This window comes from Microtus ochrogaster, chromosome 22 (genome assembly GCF_000317375.1).
Source record: "Microtus ochrogaster isolate Prairie Vole_2 chromosome 22, MicOch1.0, whole genome shotgun sequence".
Lineage (NCBI taxonomy): Eukaryota > Metazoa > Chordata > Mammalia > Rodentia > Cricetidae > Microtus > Microtus ochrogaster.
In genome coordinates, this window is record NC_022023.1 from 1,852,985 (window position 1) to 1,874,327 (window position 21,343).

The 21,343-nt window shown below is 50.7% G+C and overlaps 1 protein-coding gene across 1 annotated transcript in view; it reads right to left on the reverse strand.

The window, feature by feature from the left end:
* LOC101990344 (olfactory guanylyl cyclase GC-D-like) overlaps positions 1–19,169 on the reverse strand; it is a 32,952-nt gene extending 13,783 nt beyond the window's left edge. Inside the window, exons 1-11 of the mRNA XM_005357534.3 lie at positions 19,085–19,169; positions 14,606–15,361; positions 11,706–12,001; positions 10,316–10,670; positions 8,124–8,208; positions 7,454–7,550; positions 7,248–7,376; positions 5,464–5,544; positions 2,864–3,040; positions 2,150–2,306; positions 1,778–1,927 (exon numbers count right to left, since the gene is read on the reverse strand). Coding sequence (XP_005357591.2) covers positions 1,778–1,927; positions 2,150–2,306; positions 2,864–3,040; positions 5,464–5,544; positions 7,248–7,376; positions 7,454–7,550; positions 8,124–8,208; positions 10,316–10,670; positions 11,706–12,001; positions 14,606–15,361; positions 19,085–19,169 — 2,368 coding nt within the window. The remainder of the gene's footprint in view (positions 1–1,777; positions 1,928–2,149; positions 2,307–2,863; positions 3,041–5,463; positions 5,545–7,247; positions 7,377–7,453; positions 7,551–8,123; positions 8,209–10,315; positions 10,671–11,705; positions 12,002–14,605; positions 15,362–19,084) is intronic.
* Positions 19,170–21,343: the final 2,174 nt, after the last annotated feature.

Here is a 21,343-nt window from a genome sequence, read left to right on the forward strand (position 1 = left end):
CTAAAGTTACAGGTATGTGCTACCACACACTGGCTACTAATGTCCAGGATTACAAACAGGGAAACTGAGGCTCAGAGCATAAGGGAACATCTCTACAGGCCAGCAAAGAGAAGACATGACAGTAGGCTGGCTTTCCACTCAGTTCATCTAGAGGGTCCCAGCCTCAGGCAGCAGACCCCAAGGGCCTCAGACCACAGGCGCAGGGAGGCTGTGTGCTTACAGCGCACAGATGGAAGCGACGCAGAGCACGCTCACACGCACAGCTGTGTTTTTAAAAGCACACCGCCGATTGCATTGTGATGAATGAGATGTAAATCCATTTCAAAGCTTTGCAGATTTCTGAGCAGCGTCTGTCATGGGGGGGGGGGGGGTTTCTGCAGCCAGCAGATAGTAAAAGCTGAGGACAGTGTGGAGGCTCGGGCATTCCGTGTAGGGTGTGTGTGTGGGAGTGTTGGGGGTGCGTGTGCGCAGATGGCACACGTGTAGGGGCCAGAGATCAATGCCAAGTGTCTCCCTTAATTAACCTCCATCTTACTTTTAAAGACAGGCTCTCTTGCTAAAGCTGGAGCTTGCCAGTTTGGCTGTCCGGCCAGCAATCCCTGGGGTCCCCCTGTCTCTTCCTTTCTGGTGTTGCACCACCACATGCAGCTTTTTACGTGGGTTCTGGGATTCCAAACTTGGGTCTGCATGCTTGCACGGCAAATACTTTGCCACTTTGCCGACTGAGCCATTCCCCCAGGCCTGGGTCTCAGCATCTTAGAGGATGGTGAGTACATAGCCCTGGGGTGGTCCCCGGGTCCTCTTGCTGTGCCAGGCCTACTGTTCACACCCACTGCTCTCGACACTGACCTCGACAGTGCTGGCTTCTGTGTAGGAGGCTGCTCACCTGGTCCCCAAGCACACCATGCCTGGATGGGGAGAGCGCCACCCAAATCCCACTTCCCTACTTGAGAAGCCCCTGCCCTGCTTTGAGTAATACTTAAATCTTCTCTGAAAAAGCCATCCCTTACAACCAGGGCATGAGACGTAGTGCTAGAGAGAGTGCCTGGGAAACCACAAAGGGCCCTATGCACACAGGCATCCTCCAAAATGTGGGATACAGGAGAGAATGTGGGACCCCCCCCATTAGCCCATCCCCAAAGCACCTAGGCAGATTTGACTGAGCACCTATCACGTTTCAGGCCCTGGATCTGGGTGCAAAGCTGCACACAGAGTGGTTTTATGAGGCAGGCCCACTGGTCGCCATTCTACGGGCAAGGAAACTGAGACTGACCCAAAAAGGATTTATTCAAAATTGCAGGGCGCATGGTTGAGGAGCCGGCTCTAGACCTAGTTCAGAAAGCTAAGCTCTGGATTCTGCTCTTTCCAAGGGTGGAGAAAGTACATTCCAGGAAGAAGCAGGCCTGGGCTGATCCCCATCTGAAGGTCTCTGATCCTTGCACCAAAGGTTGATGCCCTACCTGGAGGGCCTCACCTGGAAGCAAGGCTTACAGAGCCTATCTGGGTGGTCTTCCAGATGTGAGGCACAGAGACCAAACGCTCCCTGCATCTGCTACCTTGCCCCTCCCTGACTCTCTAAACCCAGGCCTGAAATGGGCAGTGTCCACTGGGCAGGACTTTGGTGGAAGAAGGCAAAAGTCAGGCCCCTATGGATTAAAAGGCCATCCATCAAGAGCTCGGCTGTGCCTCTGCCCCACCTTTCTGGCTGAGATACCCCGAAAATCTGCAGGACAGTTCTTTGGGACTGGACAGTGGGATGGGGTGGGAGGACACGTACCTTCTGCTGAGAGTCCCCAGGAGCAGTAGGGTGGGCCTCGGGTAAGCACCTCTTGCAGGATGATGCCCAGGCTGAAGACATCGCCTTTGAAGCTGGCCTTCCCGGATCCCCCAGACCCCCGCAGCAGCTCAGGAGCTGTCCATAGAAGCTCTGCAATCGTAAGAAAGGGTCTCCTGCTGCCAACTCTGCGCCTGAGAGGACCTAGGAGTATCTGTTCTCCTGCAATCCCAGGTCAAGGGCCTTAGGTTCTTCCAGAACAGAAAACCCACCAATTCCAGGTCCCAACACAAAAACTATGGGCACCTCCCCCTCCCCTTTTCACAAATGCCAATACAGCACACCCTACAGGTGGCCCCCTACCACCCAGCCAACCTTCTGGGTCTGGCTGTGGCCTGGGAGAACAGTGGAGTTCCAGGAACTCTTCGTAACCATGGTCAGTGATCTTGAGCACGAAACGGCTGTCCACCACACAGTTCCTGGACTTGAGGCGCCCGTGGGGGAACCGCCGATGGTGCAGATACCTCACACCCTGGGAGGAAACACGTGAGGTCATTGAGGAGTGAGAAGGACCATAGAACGCCCACGGGACCCAGAGGCCTCTGGCCTCAACTTGTGTTTGATATTGTCAGATTTCAAAGCTGATGTGGGATTCCTCTCTGTATGCTGTGAATATGTTTATCACCATTGGTTGATAAAGAAGATACTTTGGCCTATGGCAGAGCAGACCGTAGCTACATGGAAAATTCAAACAGAGAGGGAGAAATAAGGCAGAGTCAGACAGACACCACATAGCTGCCCAGGAAGCAAGAGGTGAGGCAGCCTTGTGGTAAAATGTAAAATAATAGAAATGGGTTAAGATGTAAGAGCTAGTTAAGAATAAGCCGGAGCTGTTGTCAAGAGCTAGTTAAGAATAAGCCTGAGCTGTTGGCTAGACAGTGTTGTAGTTAATATAGTTTTTGTTTGATTATTGGGGTCTGGGGGGCTGGGAGGTGAAAGTGGGGTCTCCGTTTACACAAAGCTGTGGGAAATCTGAGCGTGTCCCATCTCCCCACCCCCTTGACTCTTAGCTCCTGGGGAGTCTCTCACTCTGATCAGATCCAACAGCAGGGAGGCCTTGAAGGTCCAGTCGAGCTTCAGGGCCTCATTCCGAAGCAGGTCCTCTAGGCTGCCGCGGGGACAGTGCTCCAGCACCATGGCACTAAACTCGGGGCCCACGAAAAGGCCCAGGAAGGCAGTGACGTTCTCGTGCCGTATCTCCCGCATCTGCAGAGGCAAACGGCACGTTAGAGGCCCCTGGGCATCAAGGCTCTGGGACGGGTGCGTGGATGGTGTGAGCTGATGGGTGGGTGGATGGGCAGATGAACAAGAGGATAAGTGGATAGATAAGGGGTAGTGGGTGGGTACGGGTGGTGGATGGCCAGTAGATGGGTGGATAATTGAATGGATGGACTGACGGGCAGATGAATATAGATGGACAGGGATTGGATGGGTGAAGAGGTGGGGGGATGAGCAGACAGACACATTGATGGATAGATGGGCAGACTGGTAGAAGAATGAATGAATGAGTGAATGAGTGAATGAATGAATGAATGGAAGCATCGTTGATAGATGAGTGGAGAAGATGTAGGTACCTCCAGAGTCAGATCTAGGTCTGTTTCTCCACCTGACTGATACCATTGATCTGAATCCTATCAATCCTCTCTGTAGCAGCCTACAATATTGATCAGAAGGCTCCTGCCTGCAGCGAAGGGCCCAACCTGGACAGATCAAACCCTTGACTGGCAAGGCCTTCTTCACAAAGATGGCTCAGAGATCAACTAAATGGGGAGGGGTGGCTGCATGTTCTCCCTCCTCTGAGAGCCCCAAGAACAGCCTCAAAGCCGTTCCCACTCCTGCCATGGAGAGGTGACCTCTGTCCCTCCCTAAGTGTGCCCTGTTACTACCGTGAATTACTGAACACCGCAGGGGCAGTCTTATATGTTTTGGGGTCCAGGTTTTAGGAAATGACAGCTCCTATTTCCCATCTCTTGCAGTACCCCAAGACCGTCCCTGAATCCGGAGAGACCAGTAGACAGCTTTAAGAGTATAAGAAAGAAGTCAGATCACACCAGACTCCATCCTCACTGGCCTTGCTCATGAATGGAGATCTTTGGGCCCTCCGAACCAAGAAACCACAAGGTTTTCTAAAAAGGTTCCAGTAATAAATATTTTAGGCTTTGCACATCTCTGTCACAAATACTCACCCTGCCAGGGAGACAGGATCACAGCTAGAGACAAAACATAAAGGAGAGAGCATAGCTGTGTCCCTACTTCTTTATAAAGATAAGCAATGGGGGGGGGGCTGGAGAGATGGCTCAGTGGTTAAGAGCATTGCCTGCTCTTCCAAAGGTCCTGAGTTCAATTCCCGGCAACCACATGGTGGCTCACAACCATCTGTAATGAGGTCTGGTGCCCTCTTCTGGCTTGCAGACATACACACAGACAGAATATTGTATACATAATAAATAAATAAGTATTTAAAAAAAAAGATAAGCAATGGGTCAGATTTGGTCTACAGGTCACGGCTCGCCCCAGTTCTGATGGCTGAACCCCATAGGCTGATCTCCACCGTCATAAAACTAAACAGAATCACCCAACTGAGCCCTAACCAAATTCCTTACGAAAGTGTAAGACATAAAAGCACCGCTGTTTTTGACCACTGCGTCTTGGAGTACATTGTTATACTCCAATAGATAGCCAGAATGGCACACAGTAAAGGCTCAGAGAAGTTCTGGGGCTACCCTGAAGCAACCCCCAAACTTGGTTGACCTTTCTCAGAGATGCTGCTCACACTGGCTACAAGGGAAGTGCCTAACTGCCCCTGTCATGTAATCTCTCGGAATTTCATTTCAGATAGCCAGTGCTGGGTATAATAAAAAAAATAACCAAAGCCACAATCTGATGAAATCCCCCATTTCTCAAAGGCATGCCACTTGCCAGGGACAGTTCTGGGTTGTTCTGTATACACCCTGTCCTTCTCACGGCTCTCCCGGGCTGGGTAGTGTTGGCTCTGTCTTACAGGGAGGGGACACCAGGTGGTCCAGGGAAGCAGGACACCAGGAGATCTTCCTGAACCCTGCCCTTCTCACGGCTCTCCTGGGATGGGTAGTCTTGGCTCTGTCTTACGGGGAGGGGACACCAGGTAGTCCATGGAGGCAGGGACTTCTGATCTTCCTGAGTTCTGCCTTCCCTCCCCTGTGCCTCTCTGATGGTGATATTTTTGGGAGAAGGTGCTTATACGGTCCGTGATGGTGACTGAAGTTCCCTCGGGAAACAGAACCTCTTCTCCTAAGCCCCAAACTCTGCCCGGCTTATGAGTAAACAACAGATACAGGGATGGATACAGTCATGGATACAGGGAGGCAGGCACAGACTGAGGACCCTTCGTGGTACCCAGATTCCATTGCTGGGGGAGGAAGAGTTTGCCAGAGAGCTATAAGGCTCATGCTGGAATGTAGACATGGCTTGCGGGATGCTGGTGAATGATGGTGACCACAATGATGACATGTCACTGGGCAGTGCTAACAATGAAAGCAATGACTCTCGGGCCAGAAACCTGCCCAGGGAGTAGGGACCAGTCTAGACAGTGGGGGTGTCCTGAGCACATGCCTCTCTGGCCCCCTGCACCCCTCTGTCTATGGTCCTACCTTCCTCAGGAGTCTGAGGCTGCTCGGCCGCAGCTCAGGAGCCGTGCCTGCTTCAAACTTCTTCAGCCACACCCAGTCTCCCTGTTTAAGCAAAAACAAGAGGGTTTTGTTTTGTTTTTATAATCCCAGCACTAGCACTCGGTATGCAGAGGCAGGCAGATCTCTGTGAGTTCAAGGCCAGCCTGGTCCACAGAGCGAGTTCCAGGACTGGAGAGAAACAGAGGTAGAGAAGGGGGACACTGGGAGGAGAGCAGAGAGGGATAACTGTGGTCGGGATGCTAAAGAAAACATAAATAAATAGACATGAACATAAGAACAAGAGCCTGCCCGCTTTAGTTCACCAGCTTGGCCATCTCAGGCCAATCCATCATCTCTTGCACTTAGCTGCTACCCTATACATCACCTTCTTCTGCGTTCTGAGCGGGGCATACCCTGTCAATGGGAGCAGTAAGCAGACTTGATGGAAGTGGATCATTTGTCTATCTGTTGCTTTCATTGGTTAATTAATAAAAAAAAACTGCTTGGCCTTTGATAGGACAGAAAATTGGGTAGGCGGAGTAGACAGAACAGAATGCTGGGAAGAAGGGAAGTGAGCCAGTCGCCATAGCTCTCCTCTCCGAGATGGACGCAGGTTAAGATCTTACCAGTAAGACACCACCTCGTGGTGCTACACTCATTAGAAACGGGTTAATCATGATGTGAGAGTTAGCCAGTAAGAGGCTAGAGCTAATGGGCCAAGGAGTGTTTAAAAGAATACAGTTTCAGTGTAACTATTTTGGGGCATAAGCTAGCCATGCAGGAGCTGGGCAGCAGCCTGCCGCTCCTCACTACACAGACTTTATTGAGACTCGGGGGGTGGGGGCCAGGCTCTGACTGGTGGACCCTTCCTCACTCTACCTCCCTGGAACCCTGAGACCTAGGTAGATAAAGTCTAGTCCGAGCCTCAGCTTCGGGCTCTGCAAAGCGAGGCAGCCAACCAACGAGCAGGTCCTGGCTGGAGGCCAGCTTTACCATGCAGGGCTCAGGCACCTGTGATACTCAAGCTGTGTCTAGGGATTCCAGAAGGGTGTGAGAGGACGAGGCCCAGCTCCCAGCGTGGTCCCAGCCCCCCCCAGCTCTGGTCCCTAGCAGGTTGCCCCCCTCCCCAGTCCCTAGGGCTTGCTGGTCCCTAGCGGGTCACTTCCATGCAGCCTCACCTGCAGCCTGCTGGCTATTGTGCTTTGTCTGTCATTAAAGCCCCCCTTTAGAACAAAAAGGTGGGGTTGCTGAGGGGCGGGGAGAAGGTGGAAAATAAGCCACAAGAGCCTTGTACTGTTTCCTATGGAAACAATTAGCCAAGTTCAGTAAGCACAGCAGCCATAGGCAAAGAACCATATATTAGTATATATTAGTAAATACTTGTACTTGAGACTAATGGCCTCTGGAAAATGGCTATGTTCTCAGCAACCGTGATATGGCTTTTCTGACCTTTGACTCTGTAGATTCCCTGTGAGCTGGAGGTGCCTGTGACTGGGTATTGCCTTCACCTGGGTTTTAGGGTCTGGGGATCTCACTGCTTGAGCAGGTGGGCGTTCTGGGCCAAAGCCGAAAAAAGCCAAGCAGCTGAGACTGACTGATTCCCAAGGTCAGCCCCTGAACCACGCTGGTGGGAGGGAGGTGTCCTGTTTCCTAGTTCTGGGGCTGCTGTCTGTGTGCTAGGGGAACCAGGAAAGTCGCAACAGAAGAAGACCCCAGAAGCCAAAGACAGTCTTGCAGGGCTGGCGTGGGGCAGCGACAGCCCTCACCTGGTACAGGGCCATGTTGGGATGTTCCAGGACGGCCGGTAGGCTCCTTGCTGACCCCTGAATCACCGACCTTGGGCTCCCACCTTCCACCATACTTCTTGGTTCGCTGCCACCATCCCCACGCAGCCTCTGGGACAGGATCAAGATGTCAGACCCAACCTGCCCCTCTGCCTACCTGCCCACCCAGCCCAGGTCTGCCCACCCACCCGCCGACTGGGGGTCCGCTGGAGGAAGGTGAGGTCCTGGGCTGTCAGCAGGATTCGATGGGGGCCCCGCACCAGCTGCAGCTGCTGGAGGCCTAACCTAGAAGTGAGAGACAGCAGGGCCTCGGTCAGACTCTCAGCCCTGTCTCCGGCTCAGCACCTGCCTCCTAGTCTTTCCACATCTCCTGTGTCAGCTTCAGGGATGGTGAGCACTGAATACTGTCTACTCAGAGACCATTGGCCTTGGGATCAGGTCTGCAACCTTCCCTGATGGGCCTACTCATGCCTACACCTGTTTCCTTGTTAGAGGTGAGAGCGGATATGGCCGGGGCTTTGGAGCTTCTGAATTCAGGCACACAGAGGGAAGAAGAGTTTGTAACGCTGAGGGAATCCCTGGGCTGGATCTGGCTAGTCCCACACTGCACAAACAGGAGCCCAAAGCTCAGAGGCAGAGCCTCATCCAGAACCACAGGCTTCTGCCGCAAGTCTCAAACAGAGCTCTCAGGAGGCAGCCAGGGCTCCTAGCTCTTCTTGGGTGCAGCCAAGACAGGGAAAGGAGGCTGTAGGCCCTGAGATCAGGAAGTAGAGGTGGGGAAAGCCCCTGTCGGTTGCTAATGGACAGGGCCCCATTGGACAGGATGCAGCAAGCTTGAGCCGGGTCTGTCAGCTTCACCTGATGAGGTAAGCAAGGACTCCACCAATCAGTGCCAAGACACAGGCCAGTGTCAGAGTCAGGAGGCCATCTGGTGGCTGCACACCTGTGGGAGGGTAAGAGGGGGGAAAGAGGCAGGTGTCATTAAAGCAGTGACCATCCCCTCACAGCCCGGCTACTGCCTCCTCCAGTCCCTGCCCTGCGAGGTCTCCACTCCAGCCATTCCTGCTGGTCACAGGCTGAAGCCCCTGGAGGCCTTTGTTTTCAAGAGCATCCATGGGAGGGCGCTCTATGTTCTGCTCTCTCCTCCTGAGAGTGAGCAGTGGCGGAACAGGAGGTGGGATTTGCTATTTGTAGAAGAAAAGAGGGGCAGATGGGCAGGTGAGGGTTTCAGCTCCCTTCCCTCCCCAAGGAGGCTTCTTGGTATTCACATTCCGTCTGCAAGGAGGATAATCCCGTGATGTGGGATGCCCCTCTGTATGCCGTTTTATTACCATTGGTAAACAAATGCCAGTAAGAAGCCTGAGCCATTGGTCAAACAATCATAATTAATATTAAGCCTCCGAGTGATTATTTTATAAGCAGCTGCAGGGACCAGCAGGCAGGAGAGAAACCCAGTCCAGCGGGAGCAGGCAGGCTAGAGAAAAGTCTCTAGCTACAATGCTGCCTGGTTAGGCACCCTGCTGTGTGTGTTAAACTCAGGGGAGGAGCTGATGTGTAAGGACCGTGGAGTCAGGGACGTGGCTCGGGGCTTGAGTGCTCGCTTATGAGAGGAACACACACATCTCAGAGCAGATGTGCTCAAGCAAACTGAGGTGGCCCTGGGGTCAGAAACCCAAGCATTCCTGCCAAGGGAGGCCTGATGGGGTGGCATGTGTCTGGGAGGGTGCAAGAGTTGCTGTGTCTACAGATTTGGGCTGGAAGAACAGGGTTGGCCAAGTCTGGGACAAAAGGAGGCACAGACAGGAACATACCCAAGCCTGGTCCACCTGTCACTGCTGCCATAGTGAGCATGTGTGCTTTAGGGGATGTGCTTGCATGTATGTGACTGTATACACATGTGTGCACTTCCCTGCGTTCATAGTCACGTGTGTCATAAAGGACGATGGCCAGGATGGATGAATGACAGAAATCAGTCTGTGTGGGTGTCATGCCCCACAGCGCCCCCAGTGGACATAAGGAAAATGAATCCTGTACTTGGAGCCAACAGACTTGGGTCCAGCATGAGCTCAGCCACTGACTTCTTGTGTGACTCTGGCAAGTCACCAAGACTTTCTGAACTTCAATTCTTTAATGGTGTCTATGGGAGGTAATGGCCTTCTCACAACGCTATGGGACTTTTAGGAGATCTGTGAGCTGGGGGCATCCTAGCCCTGATCACCCAAGGGAGGCCTTGCTGGTCTCCTGGTGTTTCTTAGCTACTGGCCACACCTCCTTTTAAAGGTCATAGCTCTTCCTTATATTTTCTCTTGCCCCCCTTTACAGAACTATCCACGTAGAGAGTTTTAGTAAAGGTGGATTTGTAAACAGTTGGAGAGAAAAGATAGAGTGATGAACGAGCGTGTGGTTGGGCTAGATAGGTGAATAGAGTTGGTGGTACCTTGATGGAAGGTAGTTAGGCCAGTGAGAAGATGGTGGATGGATAGATGGGTGGGTATGTGGGATGGATGGATGGATGGATGGATGGATGGATGGATGGATGGATAGAAGGATGGGTGGATGGATGATGGATGGGTGGGTGGATGATGGATGGATGGATGGATGGATGGATGGAAGGATGGGTGGGTGGATGATGGATGGATGAATGGATGGATAGAAGGATGGATGGAAGGATGGGTGGATGGATGATGGATGGATGGGTGGATGGATGATGGATGGATGGATGGATGGATGATGAATGGATGGATGGGTGGGTGGATGGACGGATGATAGATGGATGGATGGATAGAAGGATGGATGGAAGGATGGATGGATGGATGATGGATGGGTGGATGGATGATGGATGGGTGGATGAGTAGACAGATGGATAGAAGGATAGGTAGACCAGTGAGAAGATGGGTGGATGAACAGATGGATGGATGGATGGATGGATGGATGGATGGATGGATGGATGGATGAAGGATGGGTAGACAGACGGATGGAAGAGGTGTATGGATGGATGGGCAGATGAATGGCTAGACAGATGAGAGATTAGTAGGTGAGCAGTGAATTACCTCTTATGCATAGTATGTTGGGGTCAAACCAGCAGCTGGCATCACGGGCTGGAGGGCTCCCTCCAGGGAAGTGTATAGCCTTTCCCAGGGCCTGTACCTGCCATGTGTTTGTGTCCAGGATGTGGGTGGGAACCAACTGGCTTCCTTCACCGTCTGTGTCCAGGATGACATATTGGGCTAGCCTTCTGCCTTTCCCATCCATCTGGATTCTCTGGCTAAAACCAGCCACATCAAGAGTTCTTGTGTGGTCCCCTAAGTGAGCCCCTGAGAGCCCTGCTCCATGGTTCTCAGAGCGGTTCAGGGCATAGGCCAATAGGATGACAGCATCGTAGATCGTTCCAAAGAGTGGAGACACCTGTGGAAGAGAAAGTCTTCATCCTACCACCCTGGACATCTCACAGGCCTGCAGGATTGTTTAGATGGTCATTCTTTCCCCCAAACAGTCTCTTTGGACACACATTGCCCCAGCCCCACTGAACAACCTCCCTGCCTCCATGACTGACAACACTATGCTTCTTCCTCTATCTCAGAAGTCTTGTAGGCATCTCAAACCTTCCAAAAGCAAAACTCTTGGCTTTAGCAGTTTCTACCTCATTGCTCTTTGTTCGGGTCCTCTTCTGAATGTTTCCCGATCCCTCAGGGCTCCGCTCAAGAGTCCTCTCCTCATGGAGGCCTTTCTGGTCCATCCTGTGCCCATTGTCCAATCTTCTGTTCTAACCTCTCTCCATCCTTCGGTCCTGGTCTACCTTCTTGGCAGAACCATCACGGTTTGGATTTGTTTATCTTGTTTCTTGGTTATGGTCTGTGTCCCCCAGTAGAATGAACCTTGTCTTTTTTTTTTATTACCAGCCCCCTGTCACCTGACATGGTGGCACATGAAAGACTCAGTTCTCATCTTTAGAAGATGCACAACCTCCATCAGGTCCTGCATCCCTGTCACCACCTCAAGTCAGTCTGTTTTCCTTCATTAAATGCAGGCACTGGGGTTTGGCTGACTCCTATAAGCCAAAACCATGCCTGTAGTCACCCCCCACCACCACCACTAGTCCTTTTCAGATTCACAGTGGTGACCTCCAGAAACCCACTCCCGACACCTTCTTCTAGTCTCCACAGACCGCTAGAGAGATGTGATGGAAGAGAAGTGGGGTGCCCCAAGAGAAAGTGCAACTGAGTCCACCATGCCTGGAAGTTACATAGCAGGCAGGAAGATGGGGGCAGGCACAAGCCAGCACCTGCGGGCTAGGCAGGCACAGGTCACATGGCCACAGTGGGGTGGGGCTGGCTAGCCCAGTGGGTCCCTAGCCCAGGCAGAGGTCTGTGATGGCTACAGTGTGCCCATATTCTGACTCAGGGTCCCACCTTCCAGGCTGCAGCGAACCGACACACCCACCTGCTCTGTCTCCAGTGGGGAAGGAGCCCCTCCACTCATCTTGGTAGCGGTGAAAGCATGATTCTCAGGACCGGACTCCAGGCTGATAGTGAGAACCGCGTCGTAGGCCTCCTGCAAGGGTCCACGGTCACCCAGGGCCAGGTAGGAGCGGTTGCGGTAGGGCAGGGCAAAGAGCAGAGCGTCGTAGGGCAGGAAGACGAGTCTCCCGTCTGCCAGGCCCTCCTCCCACGCACGGCGCAGCAGCGTACTCTGCTCCAGGCCCCCCAGCAGCGCCGAGTGCATGCACAACACCACAACTGGGGGTGAACAGGACAGGGTCATCTTCACACTTCAGCACTTGCCGGAAACCCAAACCCCGAGGCCCTCGGAGCTCCCCAAATCTGTGGTCACACTTCTAGTCCCAGCCCCTAAGCATTCCGGGTATGAGTTGAGAGTTGAACTCAGTCTGACTCCATAGTGATTATGACTGAGGTGAAAAAAAATCCTAAAATCCAAGAGGCTGCAAAGAAATTACTGCACCAACTAAAGAGGACACAAACAAGCAGCAAATGGAGGAAGTCAGTACTTATATGGAAGGGGATTCCATACCAAGAAACACTGGAAGAAGTGGGTAAAGACGCTTGCCACATATGTTGCAGATCTGACAGCCTGTGCTCAGTCCCCAGAACACGCCTGTGTTCCATAGCATGGGCATCCACACACTCACATCACAATACACATCATCATACATACACACATCATCACCGTCATTACTGATTTCAAAAGAGATACTGGAAAGGTCAGGTTCAAATAGTGAAGGTGAATAGTTCAATAACTCAAATAAAAAACTTAGTGGAAAACCTCAGCGCAAAATGAATCAAGCGTTAGACAGAGACTATCGGGTCTTGAAGTCAAAGTACATGGATTCCAATATTCAGACAGTGGTGAAGACAAAGTGTGGACGGAGCGCATGAGGTCAGGTCAGTGCCACTAAAGGGCTAGACCTACGAGCCATGGACATAGAAGAAGGAGAATTTCAAGGTAAATGCATGGGATATACATTTAATAAGAGTATCAGAGAATTTCCAAAACCTAGGGGACTATCCAGATAAAGAGGCGTTTAGCATGTCAGACAGACGAGACAGCCCCGTGTCATAGCACAGCTGAAACACTGATGATACAGAGCAAAGGGTCTGTGTTGGGAGCTGCATTAGAGAAGCGCCAAGCCCCATCCAGAACAGGTCTAGCATGGTAATAGCAGATGGCTCAACAGGAATCCTAAGAGTCATGGACAGTACTTCAGTCCCTGAAAGATAAGTAACTGAGAACGCAGATTACTATTCCCAGCAAAGTTATTCCTCAAACTATCCTTCTATATAAAACAAAAGCAAAGACATTCATGACCACTGAGCTAGCATGACACAAATGAGAAAGATAAACACATCCATATGGAGACAAAAAAGGATAAACTACACAAGAAAGATGTAACTCATTTAGGACTGGGAAAGTACCAAATATTACAAAAATAACAAAGTGACAGAAATGAATGCATGCATTTCAATAAAAATCCTGAATGCTAACAGTTTCAATTCCTTAATTAAAGACATAGATTATTGGATTAGATATCAAAGAATTAAAAAAAATCAAAAACAGCATCCATCTATTTGTTGTCTATAAGAAAGACAGCCTTTGTTTGAAGGATAATAAAAGAAAACATGCAAGTGTTGCAATTCTAATATCTGGCTAAATAAACTTCAAATTTTAAAAAATCAGAAAAGACAAAGTCAGTGTGTTTGGTTAAAGGAATGGTCTTTTAGGATGGTACTGCCAATATGAACATATATGCACTGAACACTGAGGTACCCAGTTTCATGAAACAAACAATACCGGATGCAAAGGTGCCAGTTGATCTCAGCACAGTAAGAGTGGACGACTAACTGGCTGCATTTTTGGACACAGAGCAACTCTGAACAAATAAAAAAAAAACCTGAGATAATTTTATCTATTGTATCTGATGTCAGTGTACTGAAACCATAAATCAATAGCGAGAGAACCTGTGCAAACTGGAGACTGGACGGCGCAGTCCTGAATAATGAATGAGTTGTCAAAGAATTGGAGGGTGAACTTTTAAATTTCTAGAATCAAATGAAAATGAAAACACAGCAGATCAGAACCTGTGGGATACAATGAAAGTAGCTCTGAGAGCTGCACACACACTCATACACACACACGCACGCACACTCATGCAAACACATACAGATACACACTCACACATACACCACACATACAGATACACACATACACACACACACTCATACACATACCCACACACATACATACACACACACGCACACACACACATGCACACACACACACTCATACACATACCCACACACATACACACACACACACACGCACACACACACTCATACACATACCCACACACATACATACACACACATGCACACACATACACACACTCATACAAACACATACAGATACACACTCACACATACACCACACATACACACGCACACACACATACACACACACACACCACACACTGTTCTATTTTATTTTATTCTCAATTCTATTCTTTTTCTTCTCTCTTCCTCCCTCCCTTTCTTCCTCTCTTTTTCTTTAATGCTAGCCATGATTAGATCTTTGTTACACTCCTGAAACTTTCAAAGACAACCACCAAGAACGCCCTGGACTTCACAACCCACATTTGGACCAAGCTTATGATCCTGACGCTCTGCCAGAATACTATGACAAACTCCTCACTCTCTGGACTGCCAGAGGAAGCCTTCAGCAAGGATGGAGACTTGACAAGAGCTCAGTCCAGCTGGTATAGACAGGGCCTCCTTGTGGCCATGTGACGTCCAGGCTGCCTACAGCAGGGTGGACCCAGGCATACTTACTTTTCAGACCACGCACACTGTGGAGTTGTTTGCAAACCTTCGTGGCCCCCTTCTCTCCAGGTCCCAAAGAGGTCACCAGTCCAATGGAGAGCCCGTGGGCCCTGAAAGCTGTGGCCAGCTGCTGGGCTGTGGCTAACCAGATGTCCTGGTGAGAGGACACAATGGCCAAGCGGGCCCAGCCGAAGTATCTCATGACAGACAGTAGCACATGGACAGCAGAAGGCAGAGTGGACACCAACTCACCTCCTCCCTCTGGAGCTCCACAGGCCCAGGAGAAGAGGGACTTGCCCCAGCCTTGGGCCAGCAGAGCTGCCGCTGGGCAGTATCCAGGATTGACAGGGCCCACAAAAGCAGCCACTGTGTCCTTGTGGGCCACGAATGTGGCCAGGGCATGGGGGGTATCACAGCCTGTGGGGATGACCTTGAAATCCAGATGTGAGCCCAGCAGCAGGGAGGCATCCTGGTTGACTCGATCTACAGCCAATTGGGCAGCCATGCTGGGGAGTGCCTGAGCAAAGATGGGGTCACATTCCCAGGGACCCAGGACCCCAAGGATGAAGGTCTCTCTTGCCCATGCTGGCGGGGAAAGGGAGTCAGCCCACAGGACACCCCAAAATACCACAGTGAGAACTGATATGGAAGAGGCTTTCCTCGGATGACACACAGTGAGCCCCCACCGGCTCTGGCAGGGAAGTCGGGTCTTCCTGTGTGGTGCTATCCAGTCCTGGCATTCAAGGTTCAGGTCCTGCTGCAGTCCTGGGGGAGGAGCATGGATGAGCCTCACTGTCTAGCCTTTTTCCGTTTCTCATATTGGTACATAAGACACTTGGAGCCATGATCTGAAGGACTCCCTAGGACTGGCTCAGAACTGTGAATACAAGCTGAGCCCCAGGCTGGACTTCAAACAGGATATTGCCTACAGAAATAACACCAAGACCCAATCCCTTGCCTCCAAGTCTGTCTTCTTCCTCTGAGAATATAAGCAGCAAAACTCCTCAGAAGTCTCAGTATGGTGGGACTCAATGTCCCACCTCTATTACCCTGTGATTGCTGCTGCTTCTGTGGCTTGTCCTTAGGAGGACCAAGCCCTCCCTGCCACGTCGCTGTTCACCTCAAGCCTAGCTCCACCCAAAGGTCCTGGCTGCAGAGTCCAAGGTCCAGGGAACAAAGCCCACGTGTCAAGTGCTGTAGCTCACGTGCTGGGTGTGTCCAAGAGAATCGGAGTTACAGTGTTCATGCTACACCTATAATGTGTTCCAACCCTGGCATCCTTCACAGACCTGCTTGGATTAAACGGCCTCTCTAGCCCACTGTATAGAAGAAGAAGCTAGGGGAACTGACGTGAAGTTAGTAGGAAAGATGAGCTACGACCCAAGTCTATCCAGCTTGGAGGCTCCACCCAGAACTTGACCTTCTCAACCAGGATGCTTGGACTTCCCTCTGAGTACACTTTTCTCTGTCCTACAGAATATCAGCAAAATTCCCTGCTGGCCAGACTCAGGGTCTCAAGAGTTCTGTAGCCAGTGACCTGCAGGGACCCTAAGAGCCGAAGAGCCTAACAGGCTCACTTCTGAATAAGGCAATGGCTGGCTTTCACCCGAGCTCTGCTGCTGATTCAGGACACAGAGTCCATATCCCTGAGTTCCTGCTGGTAGGACGCAGTCCCTAAATAATACTACAGCCAATGGCCTGTCGTAGGACAATGACCTGTGCAGCAGGCCAATAGGACACGGCAGGGCAGCCTTTCACTACAGCTTTGGTCCTGATTTGTAGCACATGGTCCACACCTTTCTGGGCCCTGGTCTCCTCAACTGTGCAAAGAGAGCTTGGTGCACATCTCAAGTCTCTAAACATCCTTCAGCACTGACATTCCATGAGCTGGTAGAACACCTAGAGATAGGGATCTCTGTCTCTAAGCCTACCCATGTTCTCTTCTAAATATCCCCCCAGGGCGTAAGCTCCTTTGCTCCCTCTGTAATGGCCACAGAAAGGGCCACCCTGAAGTGGGGAGGGGATTTACATTTTTTTTTTTTTTTAGAATTGGGGATGACCTTAGGGTTAGCTACTGCTTTGTTTATGAGGTCAAGAACATGGAGTTAAAGGCCCTCATCAGAGTCCTGGAACTCAGGGAACTCAGAGATGCAGAAGTCTGTCTGCATGAAGACACCAAACCAGAGTGATAGCAGCCCACAGGACAAGGATGGAGAATTCCTATCAGCCCAGGGTCACCCCCTTTACCCCACCCCTCTCTTCGGGGCATTCTCCCAGTATACTCACTTGCCATGGTGGCCTTTAGAGTGGACATCTTTGTCAGTCCTGAGAGGTCAAACTGAGTGCTCTCTGGACCAGGGCCTCCCGTGTGTCCTGGCTGGCCTGCCGCTCCTGCTGTGTGCCAGCTTCCTGAGACTCCTGCCTGGGGAGTGCCTCAGACATGGTTCATTCCCTCCTGTCCCCCTTAGGAGCCCAGAGAAACCATTTGGAAAATTGGATCTGTTCAGACCCCAGGGCTCTGGGGAGGCACATCAGAAAGGAACGGGAAGTTGTGGCTAGGAGGAGGGGAGAGAAGGTGTGTGCTTCAGCACTGTGGACAGCTCCCGTCCGCTGGGGCACCCGGGAGGCAGGGAGTGTGGACAAGTCCCAGGACCCAGCATCAGTCAGCGTCCCTCATGTGCCGAGCACAGTTCATTCTACCCACAGAGGCTCTATTATTACGTTCACTTTAGAGATAAACAAAGTCTGGTCCAGAGAGTTTGGCAATTTGGTAGGGTACAGAACCAGTCAGTGGCATGACTGCGTGGTTGAAGCTTCAGGCTTCTCCTTACATCGCACCATGCTGCTCATGAATGAGCGGGCTTTTCTACCCTCCTTTTGGTTTGGATAATACTTCATTCCAGTGGGCTTTCCCACATCCCTTCTCCACCTGTTCCCTCTTACCTGGGCAGCCGGCTCTTCTTGAGGGTCCTGTGTCTGCTAAGGGCTGGCATTATGCCCCGCCTCACCACTTAGACAACTTTGTCAGGTGGAAAATGTGTCTCGTTTTCTTTGTCATGTTATTCGTTCAGCTGCAAATCACTAAGCACTCATTTCCCAGTTCTGTCTGGAGTGAGTCGAAGCCACTTTCCCCCGCTTCCGTTATACCCCTAATTCCCACCCTTTTCCCCAAACTCATCTTCCCCCTACATATTTCCCTAGATAATTAGGTCCCATCATCATACGGAAAGAACAAAGATTTTTTTTGCTCTTCACAGACTTTTTCTATCAAGGATTGGGACATTATAAAGTAGGTAGGTGTCATTTTACTGCTGAGAGGAGACGGATGTTGTAAAATGAGCATCAACTACCACATACATAATTTCGCACAAGAGTTTTGTATCACTACACAGTCTTTAGCATGATTTTAAGGTCAAGAAAGAGCAGATATGTCGTAAGTTATTCGGGCTGTGTATTTTTATATAGCCTGGGGCTTCAGGGCCTCTATCGATGTGCCAGGTGTGGGCCCCATTGGCTCTCATATCCCTTCTCTGAACCCTCAGCAGGCTGCTGGGCTAAACTCAGAGGGAGGAGCAAGGGAGGAAAGCCAGGACTCTGCATTCACTGCAGGGACAACCCAGAAACTCCCAGCATGCTTTGTCATGGCTGCTGGCTGGTTTCAGCCAAAGGGAGACACTCACAGACATCAGGAGAACAGAGAAAGGGAGAAGCTGGGAAATTCTCCCCCTCACTCTGTAGGTGTATTTTGAACTATTTACACTTCTTTGTATTTCTGTGTGTATTTGAAAGTGTTCATCAGTTAAAGTAATAATATCAACAAACTATGTAGGGCTATGAATTTCACTCCTCAGCACTAATAGGTTAGGTTTTGTTTTCTTTTTCTTACTTACATGGCACTTAAAAAAATTCTGGGGGCTGGAGAGATGGCTCAGTGGTTAGGAGCATTGCTTGCTCTTCCAAAGGTCCTGAGTTCAATTCCCAGCAACCACATGGTGGCTCACAACCATCTGTGATGGGGTCTGGTGCCCTCTTCTGGCCTGCAGGCATACACACAGACAGAATATTGTATACATAATAAATAAATATTTTTTAAAATTCTGAACTATATTTTTTTGTTTTCTTCTTACTTCGTCAGGAGAACCTCTGTACCTGCTAGAGCAATAGTTCTCAACCTGTGGATTGCAACCCCTTTGTGAACCAAATACCCTTTCACAGGGGTGGCCTAAGACCATCAGAAAACACAGATATTTACATTATGCTTCATAACAGTAGCAAAATTATAGTTATTTAATTTTATGGTTGGGGGCTACCACAAGAGGAATTGTGTTAAAGGGTTGCAGCACTAGGGAGATTGAGAGCCGCTGCTAGATTGAGCTGCTCCAGAACCCCAAGTCCAAGACGACAAAAAACAGGCAACAGATAACCAGCGGCCCTCCTGCACTGTATCTGCAGGACAGAAGTGAGAGACCCCCCTCCCACCGACCCCACCTTCACTGCTTGGTTCCTGGCCCATTGCTCTGACTATGGAAAGGTACATCCGGCCATTAGCCCACACCCCCTCATCCACATACATCCTACGACAAGGCCCCAACTGACCCTGTCTCAGCCCTAGCAATTCCTTTCTCTAGCCCATCAGCAAGGCGCTGGGTGACAGAGGAGGTAAAGCCAGCCATCTCCCTGCTCCTGTGCCCTAGCAGGAAAACACCCCCTCCAGGCAGGGGAGTCTGTTTGACAATAGCAAAAGGTCTCTGTGACTGCCATCATGGCTTCAGCAAAACCGCTGGAGGTGAGGGAAACAGACACATGTGCAGCCCAGCTTCTAACTCTTTGTATGGAAAGGGATCTTCTCTTCCGCTAGGGAGAGTAGAATTAATCTCCAGGTTGTTACCTTCCCCGCTACGGGAACTGTTGCTCAGCAGCGCCCTCTGCTGTTGGCTGCTTGGACACACAGCAGTGGCACAGCCATAATAGAAGTTCACACTGCCCTGTGTAGGCTACATTCTGGCTCCCAAGGCTTCTTCCACCTACTGATGGAGCCCTAGGGTATGGGAGAAGCGTGACTGAGAGCCACAGGTCATCTTGTATACCGAAGTGCTAAGGACATGCACACACACAACACTAATAAATTATATTAAGTTTAGCGCATGCTCTGTCTGGGGGTTCAGGTCTGTTTCTTCAGTAGTTCAGCAGGTGCCTTCCCACAACAGCCCAAATAGTGAAGCTGATCAAGAGCATGGAAGCTTTGCAGGAGGCCCTGGACGCTGCCGGAAGTAAGCCTGGAGTGTTGGATCTCCCAGACTGGAGACCTTGCAGAAGGATCAGCCCCTTTCATTTCCCCTCTGAGAAGTATCCAGCATGCCACACTCCTTGAAGTGGCTGTGGAGGACTGTCAGGACGTTGCCGCGAACGGTGAACTCACAGGCCTGCTGACCTTCAAGTCTTATACGTGGGTCCAAAGGCCAGTGGCTTTTTCTGGGGCTAAGAAGGAAAACCTAGAAGCCGCTGTTAATGGATTTGCCTAACCTTGTCCTGAAAAGGTAAAACCAGCCACCAGCTGGTTAAAACCTGTTGTTTTTCTAATCTGTGAAAAAGTATCAAGTACAGAAATTTATACCCAACTGCCATCTGATAAGTCATAATGGAACATTAATTCTACTCTTCTTAAAAATTAAATTTAAAAAGTTAAATTTAAAAAGGTTCATAGTTCCTGAGAGACAATGCTCAAGGTAGGCTTCTGACTTCCAACCCAACCCCAACACAACTGTGCCCACACCTACAGCCCCCCCCCCATGAATATGCACACACAGAAAGAAAAGAGAAGGTAATGAAAGGGAGGGAGGGAGGGAGGGAAAAAGGGAAGGAGGGATGATGTTCCAAGGTGGCTTAGGCCATCTGGGCCCTGGGGTAACAGCCTCCTGAACCGCTGGCTCTCCTAGCTCTTACCACAGTGACATCTAGGATTCCAGCTACCCCCCTTAGCGTCAGGTCCAATTAGCAAAGCGGCATCACATGATCATGAGGGATTTGAGTGGGACAGCCAGCTTAGCCAAGGTCCCTTAAGCCCTGTTATGACAGAGAACTGGAGCGCTGGATCGCTCTGGGGACAAAACAATAGAGACCTCTGTGTCCTGCACACCGCTCCTAATGGACTTCCTGAGGAGTGGGATGGAAGACGTTCGCTAGGACAAGAACCACAGAGCTGGGGCCAGAGACTGTTGACCCGTCCAGTAAAGCCAGCCGGGTTAGAAGCTTTCCTCGGCATTGTCTCAGGCTGCATGGGTGACAATCATCTCTGTCCCCAAGGACCCATCCATCTTCTTTTCCTCAGTCAAAATGCCAGTGTGGTTGCAGGAGAGATGGCTCAGCACTTAAAAATACTTGCCACTCATTCAGAGGACCCAAGTTGACTTTCCAGAATCCATGCTGGGCTGCTCACAACAGCCTGCAACTCCAGGAAATCCGGCCCCCTTTCTGGTCTCCGTGAGCACCCCTACACACATAATAATAAAATACTATTTTTTTTAAAAGAAATGCAAGCTAATAGAGGTGTAATAAGAATGACTACCCTTTTTTCAGGCATTCCCCTTCAGGCCTTCAGGGATGGAGTATTGCTCTGGCTGTGTTCTCTGGGCAGGGGTCTCGAAGCTCCCGTTTCATATTCCCTCCTCCAGAGCCCTCCTTTTCCAGGTCGGGGACTCCAGATGGCCACCTGTCTGCTTGTTGTACATGCCCACTTCCATCAAGTCT